This window comes from Sesamum indicum, linkage group LG6 (assembly GCF_000512975.1).
Source record: "Sesamum indicum cultivar Zhongzhi No. 13 linkage group LG6, S_indicum_v1.0, whole genome shotgun sequence".
NCBI classification, from domain to species: Eukaryota; Viridiplantae; Streptophyta; class Magnoliopsida; order Lamiales; family Pedaliaceae; genus Sesamum; species Sesamum indicum.
The window spans coordinates 22,108,524-22,125,141 of NC_026150.1; the positions used below are offsets into that span (position 1 = coordinate 22,108,524).

The 16,618-nt window shown below is 33.4% G+C and overlaps 2 protein-coding genes across 2 annotated transcripts; both read left to right on the top strand.

The window, feature by feature from the left end:
• LOC105165468 (probable leucine-rich repeat receptor-like serine/threonine-protein kinase At3g14840) lies at nucleotides 512–9,173 on the top strand. Its single transcript, XM_011084487.2, has 24 exons — nucleotides 512–775; nucleotides 850–1,024; nucleotides 2,209–2,280; nucleotides 2,387–2,455; nucleotides 2,574–2,645; nucleotides 2,741–2,812; nucleotides 2,950–3,021; nucleotides 3,131–3,202; nucleotides 3,320–3,391; nucleotides 3,510–3,581; nucleotides 3,658–3,729; nucleotides 3,851–3,922; nucleotides 4,620–4,685; nucleotides 4,869–4,931; nucleotides 5,019–5,051; nucleotides 5,150–5,190; nucleotides 5,701–6,080; nucleotides 6,205–6,400; nucleotides 6,733–6,879; nucleotides 7,086–7,204; nucleotides 7,321–7,531; nucleotides 7,665–7,902; nucleotides 8,292–8,442; nucleotides 8,610–9,173. Exons 1-24 carry the CDS (start codon nucleotides 697–699, stop codon nucleotides 8,970–8,972), a joined length of 2,979 nt encoding a protein of 992 aa, XP_011082789.1. The 5' UTR covers nucleotides 512–696; the 3' UTR covers nucleotides 8,973–9,173.
• LOC105165469 (protein trichome birefringence-like 41) lies at nucleotides 10,905–15,786 on the top strand. The gene is made up of 5 exons (XM_011084488.2): nucleotides 10,905–11,279; nucleotides 13,291–13,465; nucleotides 14,041–14,216; nucleotides 14,405–14,563; nucleotides 15,315–15,786. Exons 1-5 carry the CDS (start codon nucleotides 11,032–11,034, stop codon nucleotides 15,610–15,612), a joined length of 1,056 nt encoding a protein of 351 aa, XP_011082790.1. The 5' UTR covers nucleotides 10,905–11,031; the 3' UTR covers nucleotides 15,613–15,786.

Below are 16,618 nucleotides of genomic sequence, written 5' to 3' on the forward strand. Positions count from 1 at the left end.
ACAGCCAAGGACTGTAGCACGTACGCTGTGCAGGTCTTGCTTGCTCCCAGTCAAGTAAGAGTTACTTCGTTCTCAGACCCCGCCTTAATTCTCTGAATCCGAATTCATATTTCTGAAAAATACCCACCAACCCAATTGATTTTCGGATCCCTACCACCATATATACCTGTACTAATATAAAATTGAGACGAATTTTTCAATTATAAATACTGATTTGTAGCATCACGACATTAATTTTTTTATTACGTGGATAATACTCTTGAGTTAATTTTTTTTTTAATGAACTATGTTGATTTTTTATTTATAATATATTTAAAAATATAAAAAATTATTTATTATATATATTCAGAAATAGGTTGACACAGCAGTTAATTTAGAAAAAAAAAAAAGAAATAAGCACGACATTAATGGCCCAACTCAATGAATTAGACATGTTTGACAAATGCGACTTGTTAATTTTGTCCTATTGTTTTATTTATGAAAAAAAATGCATATTTCAACTTCGCCATTGAGAAATACTGCAACTAGGCTTCTTCACTTAGATTCCTCCTATTACTTTACTCTGCAAGTCTTGGTCATCTGATCAACCATACATCCCATCTCCACCGTTCAATATTTCTTCATTCTCTTCCTTCTTCTTCACCTGCATTTCTGCTTTTATAATACATACTAAGATCAGCTTTCGTATGCGTGATCATGTTAGTACCGAGGCTCATCGCGCTCGTTTGCCTTGTTTGTTTCGCTGTCGGGCAACCCGTTTTGCCTGCTGATGAAGGTACAATACATGATCTTCCGGGCAACCCGTTTTTTAAAATACTGTTATTATTATTGAATTTTGTGTTGGGGCAGTGGAGTCTTTGCAGGTGATAGCAAGGAGTTTGGGGAAGAGGGACTGGAATTTCAGTGTGGATCCATGCAGCGGGTTATCGGGTTGGGCGACCCAGAATCCGGTTAAAGGGTTTGAGAATGCACTCACCTGTGACTGCACTTTTGCCAATAATACCATTTGCCATGTTGTTAGCATGTGAGTTATGAATTACTTTCTACTTCTCTTTGACTTTCTCTCTTTGCAATGTCACAAATTACTCAATCATATTTGGAAAATTAAATGGATTAATATAAAGTTTATTAAATGGTAAATCGTAAGTACGCGATGAATATTAACTCTTAATTTTATGATATTTGCGTGTAAAAAATTACGTCGTTGACTTAGGTATCAACAAGAGAAATAATATTAGTGTGACGACAAATTCTTATCTATATCGATTGTGAAAATTATCATACAACACAATGTCGATTTGGATTAATGGTTAATATTTGTTGTGTTCATATATAATGCAAATTAATTGGAATTTTTTTACGGTGTATGTACATGATTTTGTTTTAAACTTGATTTATCTTTTTGTTATTTTTTAAGTAATTTTTATTTTTTGGAGATATTTTTTTAAAGAATTAATTAAAAACACGTTATTTTCAGTGAAAAATATGCCATCCTCGTGGAAACTTTAGTTAAACAAGTTATATGTGATCTGAAAAATTGTGGTTAATATAAAAAAAATTCAGGTTATATTTATATGCTCTATTTGGTTTATAATACGTAACAAATGTGCCTAAAATCTAATACGGGGTTAATTCATTTGTGTCATAAAACCTATAATTTTTTTGGATAAAGACAATTATCCATTTATTTAAGAGTGTGTTTGATTTGGGAAAAAAGTGAGAGTATAAGAGAAGTGGAAGTAAGAATGAACATACAAAATATAAATTAGTATTTAGTTAGGGGAAAGAGATGGATGTGAAGTAAAACTCGATTTATATGAAATCCATTTGGAATTCAATTTTGTTTTCGTCCAAAATTGGGCGGAAAAGTAGACGTACAAGGCAAAAAGATAAAAAAGTATACCTTTTTATTATTTAAAAATTTATAAATACCTCATTTGAATTAATGTTTATCTAACAAATAAATACTACAATGGACTTTCAGGATAGAAAATTTATTAGACAATTGTTAAATTTTATTTGTAATTTTACAAAAAATATGAAAAGAGGGCGGTGTAATTCATGCTTTATCTAAAATTAAATTTGACAAAAAGAAACATGATTTTTTATGTGGCAAAATCAAATGCAAATAGATTATCTAAATATGAACGTACATTACGCTTACTTGAACGATTTTATATGAGTCCATTTTTGTGGCCCCAAATGCAGTATTTTGAAAGCCCAGAATCTCAATGGATCAGTCCCGCGAGAGCTGGTCAGACTACCTTTCCTCCAAGAAATGTAAAGATATATTACCCCTTTTCGTTCTCCATCCAAACACACACAACCCCCTGATCAGGTTAACTGATTTAACTGTCAAATAATGTTTGAATGTCTTCTTTCGCAGTGACCTGACACGGAACTATCTTAACGGCACCATCCCTCCAGAATGGGGTTCCATGAAACTTGTAAATATGTACGTCATTTTCTTCTATATATATGTGTGTGTGTTTGTGTGATTTTAGGTGACCAATGGAGCATGAATTCTGGAGTTGGCCCTTTGATTCTTACAGACTAGTTTTGCTTTGATGCAGTTCTCTCCTTGCGAACCGTGTAACGGGTTCTATTCCCAAAGAACTTGCCAACATCTCTACGCTTGCAAATCTGTAAAAATTTCTGGTTCTTGCCCACTTGTGTTTTGTTTTTAAGTTTAAAGGGATTTTTTCTTGATTCTTTTTTTTTTTTTTGAAAAATTATAAAGGACCCTGGAGTACAATCAGTTGTCAGGTACTATACCTCCAGAGTTTGGGAATCTTCCTCGGATAGAGAGACTGTAAGGCTCTTTAATTAGGAAGATTGCTGTTTGTTTTATTTTGTTGATTGTGTGTCTTATTGTTCTTTTATTTCATTTTTTTCTTAGTATGATTTGAAGCTGATTGAGTTTGTTTTCTCTAACATCATTGCCTTCAGACTATTTACCTCAAACAATTTAACTGGGGAGTTGCCGCCAAATCTAGCAAATTTGATTACATTGAGGGACTTGTAAGTTTCTTCCCATCTTTATTCTTTTTCATTTGTGATCTTTTACTGGTTGATACCAGCTCCAAAATTTGTTCTGATCTCCAACATGTGCAACATCCATTTGGTGCAGTCGTATTAGCGATAATAACTTCGTAGGAAGCATACCTGGCTTTATCCAGAACTGGACGAATATCGAAAAATTGTAAGGGTTGATTAACATTTGGTGTTTTAGTAATTCAATGATCTTTCGTTTCATGTTTAGCCCTTGACGTTCTGGGCTTTCAATCAACTGCTGACTTTGCACATTTGATTATGTCAGAGTGATTCAGGCTAGTGGTCTGGCCGGGCCAATCCCTTCTGGTATCGCTTCCTTAACCAAATTGACTGACTTGTGAGTGTAGACTATGATATATTGTATAAGCTTGTTTAAATGTCAAAGTAATAGTGTTCTTTGAGAATGAGAAGAACTCAGATGTTTAAATGTAATTATCGTGATCCTGAATTTGCAGGAGAATCAGTGACTTGAATGGAAATGAATCAACTTTTCCACCTCTTAGTAACATAAAAAAGCTGAAGACGCTGTGAGTGTGATGTTTATACATTTCTCTATAAAATAATTCATTGCTTCTGTCTGACTCGATGAACCTCGTTTTGCAGGATATTAAGGAGTTGCAATATCGTCGGGGAGTTGCCAAGTTATATTGGTGAAATGACAGGATTGAAAGTCTTGTTAGTAGAATCCTTCTTCCTGCTTAGTATTTGTGTTTTATATCATAGAAACTGGAAAAGCATCAGTTTTTTAGTCAGTGGGACCTTGTGATTCCTATTAACTTGGGCATTTCTTATGCAGAGACCTGAGTTTCAACAAATTAAGTGGACCAATTCCCGACAGCTTTGTTGGTCTATCAAACACAGATTACATGTAAGATTTTCGATTGACAAGCTTTAGTGGCTGTTTTAAGTTTTAACCTGACTACTTATGATTTTAACTTTGATCAAATAGCTTACCTGGCAAAAGTAAGACAAGTTAAATGGACCAAGAAAATGGCTTGAGCTACAATGCAACTTAATAGTCAAATGAATTTGCAATGAGCTCATAGTTTATTGAACTTTGCTTGTCTAAAAGGGATACAAGGAGGAATTCTACGATACTTCTGGAAATGGCTTCTCTAGCTTCAACAGACAATAGTTTTACGGTTTTTTGTAGGGTAAGGTTTTTAACAGGGGATGGTGGATCGGTACTGTTAAGTGACTTCTCTTCGCTTCTTTTTCTCTTGTGTGATGTTAATTTTGGGTGTTGGACTTTTAAATTGCAATATTACGTGTAATGGTTGAATGATTCAAGTAATCTACACTTAGCCTATGATCTTCTTGCTTTAACTGTTCATCTCAAAGGTATATGGATAAGATTTCTTTGCTTTCGGCTCCTTTTCTAGCATCATTAAAAACATTTAGAACTTCTGCTACATTATTTGTAAGTGAATAAACGGATCCATTTGAAACTATATCACCTTTGTGCTATTATTTCTCTGAAGAAAATTACTTCCAGTTTAACAGTCAGAAACTTGTAGCAGTGAAGAGGATGGTTTAACTTGCTAATTCTGTCGGTCATTTTTCAGCTATCTAACTGGAAACTCCCTAACTGGGTCTCTGCCGCCTTGGATGCTCAAAGAGGGCGACAGCATGTAAGGTTTCTCCCCTCTTCTTTATGTTTGCTTATTTACCACATGTGGCTTCTTCAACTTTATATGTTCTTTTTCCCACTCGTGGTTGCTTGCTGTTTTGTAATACTAATAGCCAGAAAATGCTACTTTCTTGCTGAAGTATCCAAAAAAGAAATGGTTTAAATTTGTTCAATTTCTATGCAGTGACCTATCTTACAACAACCTCACATCTGAAAGTTCGGCCCAAAATTGTCAGCCACGCACTCTGTGAGACTACTTACATTTTATTTCTATTGGATACTTGTTGTTTTTGAATTTCCTCATCTGAGTAAATCTTTACCAATTATTGTCCAGAAACTTGTTTGCAAGCTCAAAAGCAAATAGCTCGTAAGTCTCCTATTCTTACTTCATACATGGCCATTTACGCATCAGTTTTCAATGTAATATGAATCTCACTTGTGGTACTTATCACATTGCCTTGACAGTGGTATCGTTTCGTGCTTACGAAGCTTCCGTTGCGAGCGAAGTAAGTGATAATCAAACAACATAATCTATACATCGATTGTTTTACTCATTTCCCTTGGATGATCAATCAGAATTGCACTTCAACAACTTCAAGCTATATAACATTGACAATATTACAAATGAATATCTCTAAGAGAGGACACTGAGCTGTAGTCCACTTGTTAGACTTTGAATGCTTCCATTCTTTTCAGGATGTTCACAAATTATGCTTCATACCTAAATTAGTCATTTTCTTTGAAAATATTTTCAAAAACACTACTGACAAACAAGCAGTCAACTAATGATTCCAGCTATTGCTCTGGGGAACAAACCTATAAAACACCTAAAATCCACTTTTCCATCCATCACATTATGATGTGTGGCAGTTCAATTAGGACTGTCTCAATTTATAAGTTTGTACCAAAGAAATTATACACCTTGGATGGGCCTATGTAATGTGGTTCTTTCCTTCCCTTGCAGATTGTAGTGTTAAAGTAAAGTTTAAGAAGTTATTTTAATCTTTTTGTCTCAGGGTTCTACTCTCTCCACATAAACTGTGGTGGAAGACAAGCAGTTGATGATAAAGGAACTACTTACGAAGATGATTCAAATTCTGGCGGGCCTTCCAATTTCGTGCTGAGTAAGACAAACTGGGGATTCAGCAGCACCGGCCACTTCTTGGATGATGACCGGCCCAGAGACTCGTTCATCTGGTCAAACAGCTCAAGCATTTCTGGGGAGAATTCCCAGCTGTACACGGATGCACGGGTTTCCGCCCTGTCGTTGACTTATTATGGATTTTGCTTGATAAATGGAAACTACACAGTAAACCTTCATTTTGCAGAGATCATGTTTACTGATGACAGAACATACAGTAGTCTTGGCAGGCGTATATTTGACGTTTACATTCAGGTACTTGAATGTATGCCAAATTTGTAGAAAGAACAGTTCTTTTGTTGTGTTTTTTCATTTCTGGAAAATACCTCTTTTTGATCTTGCCAAATTATTTGTTGATTTTTGGAATTGATTTCTTCAGGGAAAGCTGGTTCTTAAGGATTTTAACATTGAGAATGAGGCAGGTGGCGTTAACAAAGGAATCAGAAGAAACTTCGCTGCAGTTGTAACCGATAATACCTTGGATATTCGTTTCTATTGGGCTGGAAAAGGGACAAATGGTATTCCCGTTAGAGGTGTATATGGTCCTCTTATTTCAGCCATATCTGTTGATCCAGGTAAGTTGTGAATTCTCTCTGGGATTACTGTAGCTTGAACACACAAGAGGAAGTTGTTTTCTTTATTTCTATAGCTCTCTGGCATTGAGGACAGTAGATTGGACATGGAAATCAAATATCCATACTTGTTCCGAATTCTTGTGAGGGTCAATTCCAGGATTTCATGGTTTGGCCTAAGCCTTTAGCACCATTCTTTCTCACACTGAAGCAGAAACATTTTGTTTTCTTCCCTTAATGAACGTGGCTTTAACATTTACATTTAGTAAATGACCATGAAAGAGATTATGTTAACAAATTAATCTGATCTCTCTCTTTCTCTCAAATTTGTTCAGATTTTACACCACCATCAGAAAATGGAAACAGCATTTCTGCAGGTGTGATAGTTGGTATAGCCGTGGCAGGTCTTTTCACTGTATTACTGGTTCTGGGTATTCTTTGGTGGAAAGGCTGTCTGAGACGCAAAGACACGATGCAAAATGGTATTGAAATTACTGGACAAACCAAACTTGCTTTCGATTTTTAATCGTCTAGATTATATTTTAGGCATATAAACTTTTTACAAGAATGTGGTGCGGATCAATTCCATCCAGTTTACATGTTGATCTTATTTTGAGTCAGACCTTGTAAATCAAAATGAGTTTGCAGTTGTCTGACATACGCTATGGTTAAATGACTCTTTTTGCAGATCTGAAGGGTCTAGACCTTCACACTGGTTCATTCACGCTAAGGCAAATTAGAGCTGCCACAAACAATTTTGATCCAGCTAATAAGATTGGAGAAGGTGGTTTTGGTCCTGTATACAAGGTAGCGTAAACAACAACAAAAAAGTTTTCTAATGAACAATCATTTTGTATCGATCTTTTGGCCTCATTTGATGTGCCCCTCTGATTTTTTGTGTTCCATTTCTATGTTATTTGAAGGGTCTTCTTTCAGATGGTACCATAATTGCTGTGAAGCAGCTTTCTTCCAAATCAAAGCAAGGGAACCGCGAGTTTGTGAATGAGATAGGCATGATTTCTGCCCTGCAACACCCTCATCTGGTAAAACTATATGGGTGCTGCATTGAAAGCAACCAGTTATTGCTTGTCTATGAGTACATGGAAAATAATAGCCTCGCTCGAGCACTATTTGGTAAGTTTCAAGATAATTCTTTTTTAGCTTCGCTGCTTTTACTTCTAGAGGATGAAAAGGGCATAAATGAACTAATGCTCGTGGTCCGTGTTTTTGTGATTTATGATTATGTTATCAAGCTAAATATTTGCAGGTCCAGAAGAACACCAGATTCATTTGGATTGGGCAACGAGGCACAAAATCTGTATTGGTATAGCAAGAGGTTTGGCTTATCTCCATGAAGAATCAAGACTGAAAATTGTCCACCGGGACATCAAGGCTACAAATGTTCTTCTTGATGAGAATCTTGTCCCCAAGATATCTGATTTTGGCCTTGCCAAGCTTGATGAAGAGGATAACACCCATATAAGTACTCGCGTCGCTGGAACCTTGTGAGTAATCATTCATAATCGTCCGTGCTTCTATTTTAATGTAAAGAAACTAATATATTTTCTTTACTAAAGTCATCTCCAACTCATCTAGAGTTTCCTTTTGCCTTTTTGTATTCCCCGCTCGATCTGTTCCCCCAACAAATGTGTCCCTCTTTAAATATAGAGCTATTTACGGAGCACACTTACGTATCCTTTGCCTCTTTAAATTATGCATACTAATTCGATTTTCACTTGGGAGTAAATCTCTAGCCCTGTACTTAAAGTTTAATTTTTGCCAGAAAACTTCCAGAAAACAAATAGAATGCTAAAGATTCTGTTGCAGAATTAACATAGGAACTTTTGGATAGAAAACTAATGGGGGCGTTATTGACATGATAATTGTTTTCCAGTGGATATATGGCACCTGAATATGCAATGCGAGGCTATTTGACAGACAAAGCAGATGTTTACAGCTTTGGAGTTGTTCTTTTGGAAGTTGTCAGTGGAAGAAGCAACACTAGCATCAAGACGAAGGAGGAATGCTTCTATCTTCTCGACTGGGTAACTACTTACAATCAGCTGTGCAACTAACAACTATAGAGTGAAAGGAAGACAAACCTTTGTTCTTTAACTTAAAAAGGAAAAAGTTCATAATTTCTGCGCTTCATTGATCATCTAAGGCACATTTACAATAATTCCGACTAAGCTCTTTCCTTTTCCTCTCTTAGGCTAATTCCTTGAAGGAGAAAGGAAACCTGATGGAACTAGTCGACCCAAGATTGGAATCGAACTTCAATAGAGAAGAGGTTATGATGGCTATCAATGTGGCACTCCTTTGCACAAACACTGTAGCTGCGGAAAGGCCGACTATGTCAGCAGTGGTGAGCATGCTTGAGGGAAGAGCTGGTGTTCAAGAGTTTGTTCTAGACTCAAATGACAACATGAAGCACAAGGAAACGGCAACCACGGGACACGATGGTCAGGGCCAGAGTATATCAATGGATGTGCCCTGGACGGCATCATCGGCCTCTACTGCTGATCTCTATCCAATTACTGTGGATACTGATTACTGGGAGAAGAGAGATCAGTAAATGCAACTTGTCCTGAAAATTGTTTGTATTTTTCAACTTTGTTTTTCCTATTTGTCTCCCTTCCCAATGCAACAGTGGAAGAGACAGCAAACAACTAGCGCAGACACTATTATACTTCTCAATATCTATGTTGCAAGTATTTGAGGTTGTTGAGTTATGACAAAGTGAAGATGCTGCTTTGAGTGATACAGTCACTATAAACGAATGTCAACTGAGAGGTGTTAGGCTGAGATTATAATTATGAGTTCCTCAAAATGTCTGTTGAGAGCTCTTTAGATGTCTTAAATTGGTGGTAAATTTTAGTTCATAAGCTCTTCATATAAGGTGGTGTTCCACAGAATTTATTTAAAGCATCTTATAATATATCTTCTCTAAAATGTTAGGCAAATAGTTATGGAAATGAGTATCATTTATTTATTCGAAACTATTTAATTTAAATAAAATAAAAATTACTAATAATTTTTTTGACTAACAAATTCGAACTCAAACATCAGCGTCTTTATTGATATCAACAACTTTATAAATCATCTCCGAATGCATTGAAAAAGGCACACATTTTCAGTGATTTTGTTATCTTTTTTTTTCTGACAATTATGTACAGTATTATCGTCGGGAATGAGAAAAGAATTGAAAAAAATTATATATATACATGGGTAATATAGTAAATAAATGTAAAAATTGTACTTTTTATTTTTTATTTTTTTGGCTTATACTTCCACTTTTTCGCCCAATTTCTGATAAAAATAAAATTGGACTCTGGAGAGGTTTCATATACATAGAGTTTTACTTCACCTCCATTTCCTCCTTCTGACCAAACAACAAACTATCTCTTGTATATTCATTTTCACCCCAACCAAACATATTGTAAGTATAATTCTTAAAAAGAAAATCAAATAACAAGTTTTTGTTGTTCAATTATTAGAGTCAATGTGCCACACACACTCATTATATAATACGATAAATTACATCCACACCTCCTTTAAGTTAGATCTAACTACACAAAGACCCCTACTTTTTTTTTTAATTTCAAATACGCCCCTTGAGATATTGTTATTGTAATTCAACTCAGACAGTATTTGTATAAAATTTCGTCATTGGATAACATGTAGTTGTAGATATTATAACAACTACAATCTCAATGAGTGTACTTATATTTTCGCAACGGATAGTGGATAGTAATTAGACCTAACCTTATGATGTCAGTGTAATTGTACCATAAATAATATAATAAATGTTGATACAATAGAATCTCTATAAATTAATAATTTTTTTGAAATAATAATATTTTTTGGTCCCGATTTGGGCCCGAGGTCTAAATTAATAATTTTGATAAATCAATAAGATTATAATTTTTCATAAGACCCTTATATAAAATTATGGTCCCTTCAATAACATTATAAATTAATAATTTTATAAAATACTAAGACAACTTCCATTGCATATTTAATTAGTCATATTTTACATAAACATCATTCAATTAGTCAATACAATGTATATATTTTTATTCATGAAAAATAATATAGGTTCGTTAAATAAAAAAAAAAACTTCTTTAAATTAATAAGTTATTAATTTCTCAATTACTTAATACCTCTTCAAATAAATAAAATTACAAGATCCGGATATTATTAATTTATAAATGTTTATTAATATATCTTTAAATTAATAAAATTACGAGATCTCGATATTATTAATAATAATTTATAGATTTTTTACCGTACTTGAAAGGTAGGACACTAAATCCTGAAAAAAAAAATAGTTATATGATAAATAAAAATTAAAGCAGTTTAGTTATAATAATAATAATAATAATAATATCGAGAGCGGAATTAAGAAGATTGGCATCCAATACAGTGGGCCATCTACTGACTCTCCCACCAACCTACCATATAACTCCCCTCCCCATCCCAAACAATATACATGCGTACATATATATATATATATATAGAGAGAGAGAGAGAGGATATTGTGGAGGACTGCTGCCCTTCTCTCCCTTTCTCTCTCTAAAGTCTAAACCATTTCTCTCTGATTTGGGTTTTGCAGTGAGAGAGAGAGAGAGAGATGAGTGTGGGGGGAGTAGTAGTGGTGATTGTAGGGCTACTTGTTATCCACCAATCAAATGCAGAGAAAAGCAGGTGCGATGTGTTCCAAGGGAGTTGGGTACTGGTGAGTGAGTCCTCATCATACCCTCTCTACAACTCCACATCCTGCCCCTTCATCCAGAAAGAGTTCAACTGCCAGAAGAATGGACGCCCCGATCACTTCTACCTTAACTACACCTGGCAACCCCATGCCTGCAACTTATCAAGGTATCTGCTTCCTTCCTTCATTTCAAGCATTTCATTTATATGATGCATCTCATCCAACAACATTATTAATTATTACAAAAATTTAATCTTTTATTTTTTATATATTAATTTCACATAAATACTTTTGATTTTAGCAGTTAATATTGATAAAATTCTTGAAATTAAAATAAATAGTATATAATAATAATAATAATAATGATAAATGTGGTGTGGGGTGACAGTGACACCGCAGAAGATAAGTTGGCGGAGATGAGAGAATCTTGAAAGCAAGACAGAGTAATTAAAAAAGTGAAGAAAACTTTACCTTAAATAATTATTGTTCTAGAAAAGTTTTGTTTAATTTGCTCTCTCATTTTCCACTCCCAACTCCCCATTTCTGGATTTACAGTTGTCAATTTCTCAATTTTTGTTAAATAAAAATATAATATTATTCATAAAATATTAAATAATAATTTTAAAATTTATTACTGAGATATGAGAAATGCCGACATAGATTCTTTGTGTTGTCAATGAGAGGTAGAGATTGGAGAATCATTAAATTATCATTAAAACTCACGGGATGTCTTGTGCTTGCACCGGATCCCGATGTTATAATTCACTTTTTTCTCAACCAATTCAGCCTTTTCTCTCTAACCACTTGGTAACATATTATTATTAAATCTTTTTACTAAATTGATTATAATTATTATAAAACTTCAATTAAAAATAATTCTAATATTATTAATAACAACTCATACATTGTTAAAATTCAAACCCATAATCTTATAATTTCGAATCTCAATTTTTTTAACTAAACTATGTTACGTTGACCATATAATTTTTATTTTTTTAAGTTTTAAATGTGTTGGCATCAGCAATTAACAGGAGGTACTTGCATGAAATTTTGATCTGCATGTTAAATAATACTATAAAATAAATTAGTAGTAAGAATATATATAATGTTTCAGTTTAGTGGTTAAGGCTAAATTTGAGGTCCCATGAATAAGTTTGAGTCCCACTGGACGTGTGGATATTTATCTTATTTTATGTGAGTTATTGTAATTTATTTATTGTTGTCAGTTATATTGATGTATTGCTCAATATATCAAAATTCGTTATTAATAAAAAGATAATTAATAATAAAAGTGGAAGGCATATAAAAAATTAGTAATAAAAAAGAATTCAAACATTGCTCGATATATCAAAATGAATTATTAGTAGTTTGGTTTCGGTTATTAATAAAAAGAGAAGTCACATAATAGGAACAAAGTATTTGGGAAGTACTAAAATATTCCTTAAATAGAAGTGTTTGTCGTCTATTTCCTTTCTTGGTTTAGGAGAGGCTATTTTTGAGACATTGTAAGTTATTGAACAATAAAAATTTTATGAAAATATTAACAAGTTGAAGAAGCATAATACACATTGAATTAAGTTTTTGCAAACACCCTTTAATTAGTAATAATTTATATTTGATGTGTTTGTATATAATTTTTTTTTTTAAAATGAGTTGAATTATAATTACACGCTATATTTATGTAGCGTATAATGAATAATATAACAAAATTATTCTAAAAAAAGAAAAAACAAAGTGATGGGGCCTAATGTGTCAAAAAGTTCAATTGCAATGTCTTGCACGTATAGTTTTCAAGTACTGTTGCTATCTTCAATGTGAATTAAAAAAGTAGTTCAAACGTTGGCATCACCAAATCCATTTAATTCCGGCAACTGCTATATAATAATTATAAACAGAGAATTCTGTGGGGCATAAAGTAGACTCATTTTTACAATAAGAAAGATGTCAATAAAACAGTGCAGAATTGCAAATCGGGCATTGCTTGAGTGGTTAGGTTAAGATCTTGCCATTACGATGTTGTGAATTTGAGTCTCATGGGTTGGTAGTTTATTTTTAATAATACTATCTTATTTCTTTATTTATTTTGAATGCGTTGATTGATTTAGAATTAATATATTAAATTAGTATTTGAATTTAAATATATTAACATAGTAATAAACAATATGAAAAATGGTGCAGATTTGATGGGGGAGAATTGTTGAGGAGATACAAAGGGAAAAGCATCATGTTTGTGGGTGATTCCCTTAGCCGAAACCAATGGCAGTCACTCATATGCATGCTTTACTCCTCCGTGCCCGGCGCTAACTACTACATGGAGACCGCATCCGCCGAAGTTTCCACCTTCACATTTACGGTCAGTTCATGCCATATATTATTATTTTTCTATAAATTATACATTAATCACATTAAGGATAGTGCACTTACTGTTTAATTATTTGAAGCTTAATTTTGACTAAAATTTTTTATTATTTTATTGTAAAAAATGTACTTTTGGTCGTAAAAACTATATATAAGGCGATTTTTTTTTTCTGATTTTAAATTTATAATTCAGAATTATAATTAAAAAAGTAATACATTTGGCCCAAATGTTGCCCAAAAAATGCTACATTCGTCAGAAATTAGTACATGTTTTGGCACGTGACCCTAGATGGCCATAAGAGGAAAAATTACCATTCCTAGTTGCACATGTCTACAACTTTTTGGTTTCTCAACCAAACAGACAAAACAAACCATGTTATTGCATCATGTGATGAAGATTTGTCATGTTTTCACAACCTAAATGGTCCTTCAACACCTCTGTTTTGTTTCTCATGTATGTATGGCTCCCCACTTCCTAAATGAATTCAAATTAATTATTTGTTAAAGTGACTTAATAAATAGTACATTTTTATTCTTTTAAAAGTTATTAAGAGCTTTATATTTTTGCAGGATTTCGATGTTAAAGTGATGCTCGATCACACAGTGTATTTGGTAGATGTCGTGCGAGAAGCTGAGGGTAGAATCCTGAAATTGGACTCTATACAAGGTTGCAAACGTTGGAAGGGGATCGACGTGCTAATCTTCAATACCTGGCATTGGTGGAACCGTCGAGGGGCTACACAACCGTAAGTACTACGCTGACATATATTTTAAAGATAATTATTCGTAATTAGTTAACAATAATTACCTTAGTTTACGTAATCTCTCATCATTGTCAAATTATAGAAATTATCTCTATTTTTTTAATAATTCAATAATATCCGTGTATACAAAACATCATCGTAGGCATTAAATTATTAATGTTTTTGTGCAGATGGGATTATATAGAGGTAGGAGGGCGGCTATACAAAGACATGGACCGGGTTGTCGCCTTTGAGAAAGCACTAACTACATGGGCCAAATGGGTGGACACTAACGTTGATCCCACCAACACCAAGGTTTTCTTTCAAGGGATTTCTCCATCACATTACAAGTCAGTTCTCTTCAACTAATGCCCCTCACAATGAAATTAGAGTTTGAAAACCGGTCGGTTCGGTCTGCATCCAGTCTTGTCGATCGAACAAAAACTATAACGACCAGACACATTGGGCCCAACATACAATATTTTAAAGGCTAAATTACAATGACATCTCATGAGATTTCACATAATTATGAATATTTTCTCGTTATTTAGAAAATTATTAATATCTTTTGATTTTAATGGTTGTCTAACAATTAGCCCAAATCGTTAGGTTTTCATCTATTTTTATGGTGAATTGATCAAAATTTTCTTATGAACTAAAAATTAGAACTTTATTTATTTTTAAAAAAAAATTATGGATTAAGTGGATAATTTTTTTTATAATTCTTAAAATTTTTTCATCCATTCATTTAATTTTTTTATATGTTTTTTAATTCAAAAAAGAATAAAAAAATACAGTAAAGATAAAGTTGATATTTTCATACCTCCATCTAATAATTACATAATTTTATCAAATATCAAGGGGGATTTATAATTTTTCAAACAACGAGAGAGTATTCATAATATGTCAAACTTTAAAAAGAATCGTTGTAAGTTATCCTATTTTAAAACCCAACTCGAATCTTGATTAAAAAGAAAAAAGAAAAGATCCAGCTCGATTTCAAATTTGTTGGATTGGGTTAGATCAGACCGCTTAATTTTTAAAATTATTGATGTATTTAATTATTATATACAATTTATATCTTGCAAAATATTTAAATAGTGGGAGCACGTGGAACGAACCGAGAGCGAAATCGTGCGTGGGGCAGAGGGAGCCGGTGGCAGGGTCGACGTACCCAGGGGGATTGCCCCCTGCTCTAGCAGTTTTGAAGAAAGTGTTGAGCAGAATGAAGAAGCATGTGGAGTTGCTAGACATAACAAATCTTTCACTGCTGAGGAAAGACGGGCACCCTTCTGTGTATGGGCTGGGAGGGATGGACTGCAGCCATTGGTGCCTGCCGGGAGTCCCTGATACTTGGAATCTAATTCTTTACAATCGACTAGTGCTATTGCTCAATTGATTTTGTGACTAGCAAATGCAAAAATTCAAAGGTCAAGAAATATAAATGTAGTTTTTGAGAAAAAGGGAACTTATTAAGTGTTAAATAAACATTAGTTCCGTCTGTATTTGGGAGTGTTTGTAAAAGATACTATTATTTTGAGAGATGAACTATAGGGAGAGTTTTGTAGATCAAGGTTTCTCATAATGTGTGTGTATTTTCCATATTTTGGTATACCGTATAATTTGTGAGATATACTTCAAAATTAAATTAAATTAAATCCTTGTAACCAACACAAGAATAGGTAAACAATTAGTGCATAATAGTTCCAAAAAAAAAAAAGCGACATCTTTTCATCGATAATTTAAACAAAGAAATATGATCAAATAAAATTATAAACATACCACAAGAAAAGTATATTGTTTGCAGATCAAGGTTTTTCTCTCCTTACTTTTTTCGCATTTCATTTTCCTCACAAATTTATATATATATATATATATATATTTAATAAACTCACAAATATAATTTATATGTGTTTCTCACTTTACCCCGTATTTCTTTCTTCTCACAAACTTATTACTTTCTCCTCAACCACCACGTTTGTTTATTTTTGTATTTTTTTGTAACTTTTAACTTTTTTTTTTTATTGTTTGCCAGGACTGCATATGATAACGACTAAGCATATTCAGAAAGCAAACTCTAACAATATTCAAGTACAGATTATACACGCATATACATTGACAAGGAAGGAAGTATAGGTATAGTGCAAGAATGATGTGTAGTGAATGATGAGGCAAATGTAAAGCGTGCAACACTTTTCGTACAAGTATACTGTAAGATGAGAATGAAATCCAGGAAATGATGAGTTTAACCAATACGACAGTTAATGATGAGGAACATGATGAGCTCCCATTAATTAGGACAAGCTGGTGGGGGAATTAAAGTTGTCTTTCCCTCTAAGACATCATGAAATCCCAACACCATTACTTAGTTGTGCTCTAACCAACACTCTTCCTCCTCCTCCCTG

Excerpts from the sequence above, each read along its gene's own strand:
- LOC105165468 (XM_011084487.2), top strand. The coding sequence starts at position 697 with ATGTTAGTACCGAGGCTCATCGCGCTCGTTTGCCTTGTTTGTTTCGCT. Across the intron at positions 3,923-4,619 it reads CTATCAAACACAGATTACAT|CTATCTAACTGGAAACTCCC; the intron begins GTAAGATTTTCG and ends GTCATTTTTCAG. Across the intron at positions 8,443-8,609 it reads GCTTCTATCTTCTCGACTGG|GCTAATTCCTTGAAGGAGAA; the intron begins GTAACTACTTAC and ends TTCCTCTCTTAG.
- LOC105165469 (XM_011084488.2), top strand. The coding sequence starts at position 11,032 with ATGAGTGTGGGGGGAGTAGTAGTGGTGATTGTAGGGCTACTTGTTATC. Across the intron at positions 14,217-14,404 it reads CGTCGAGGGGCTACACAACC|ATGGGATTATATAGAGGTAG; the intron begins GTAAGTACTACG and ends GTTTTTGTGCAG. Across the intron at positions 14,564-15,314 it reads ATTTCTCCATCACATTACAA|TGGGAGCACGTGGAACGAAC; the intron begins GTCAGTTCTCTT and ends ATATTTAAATAG.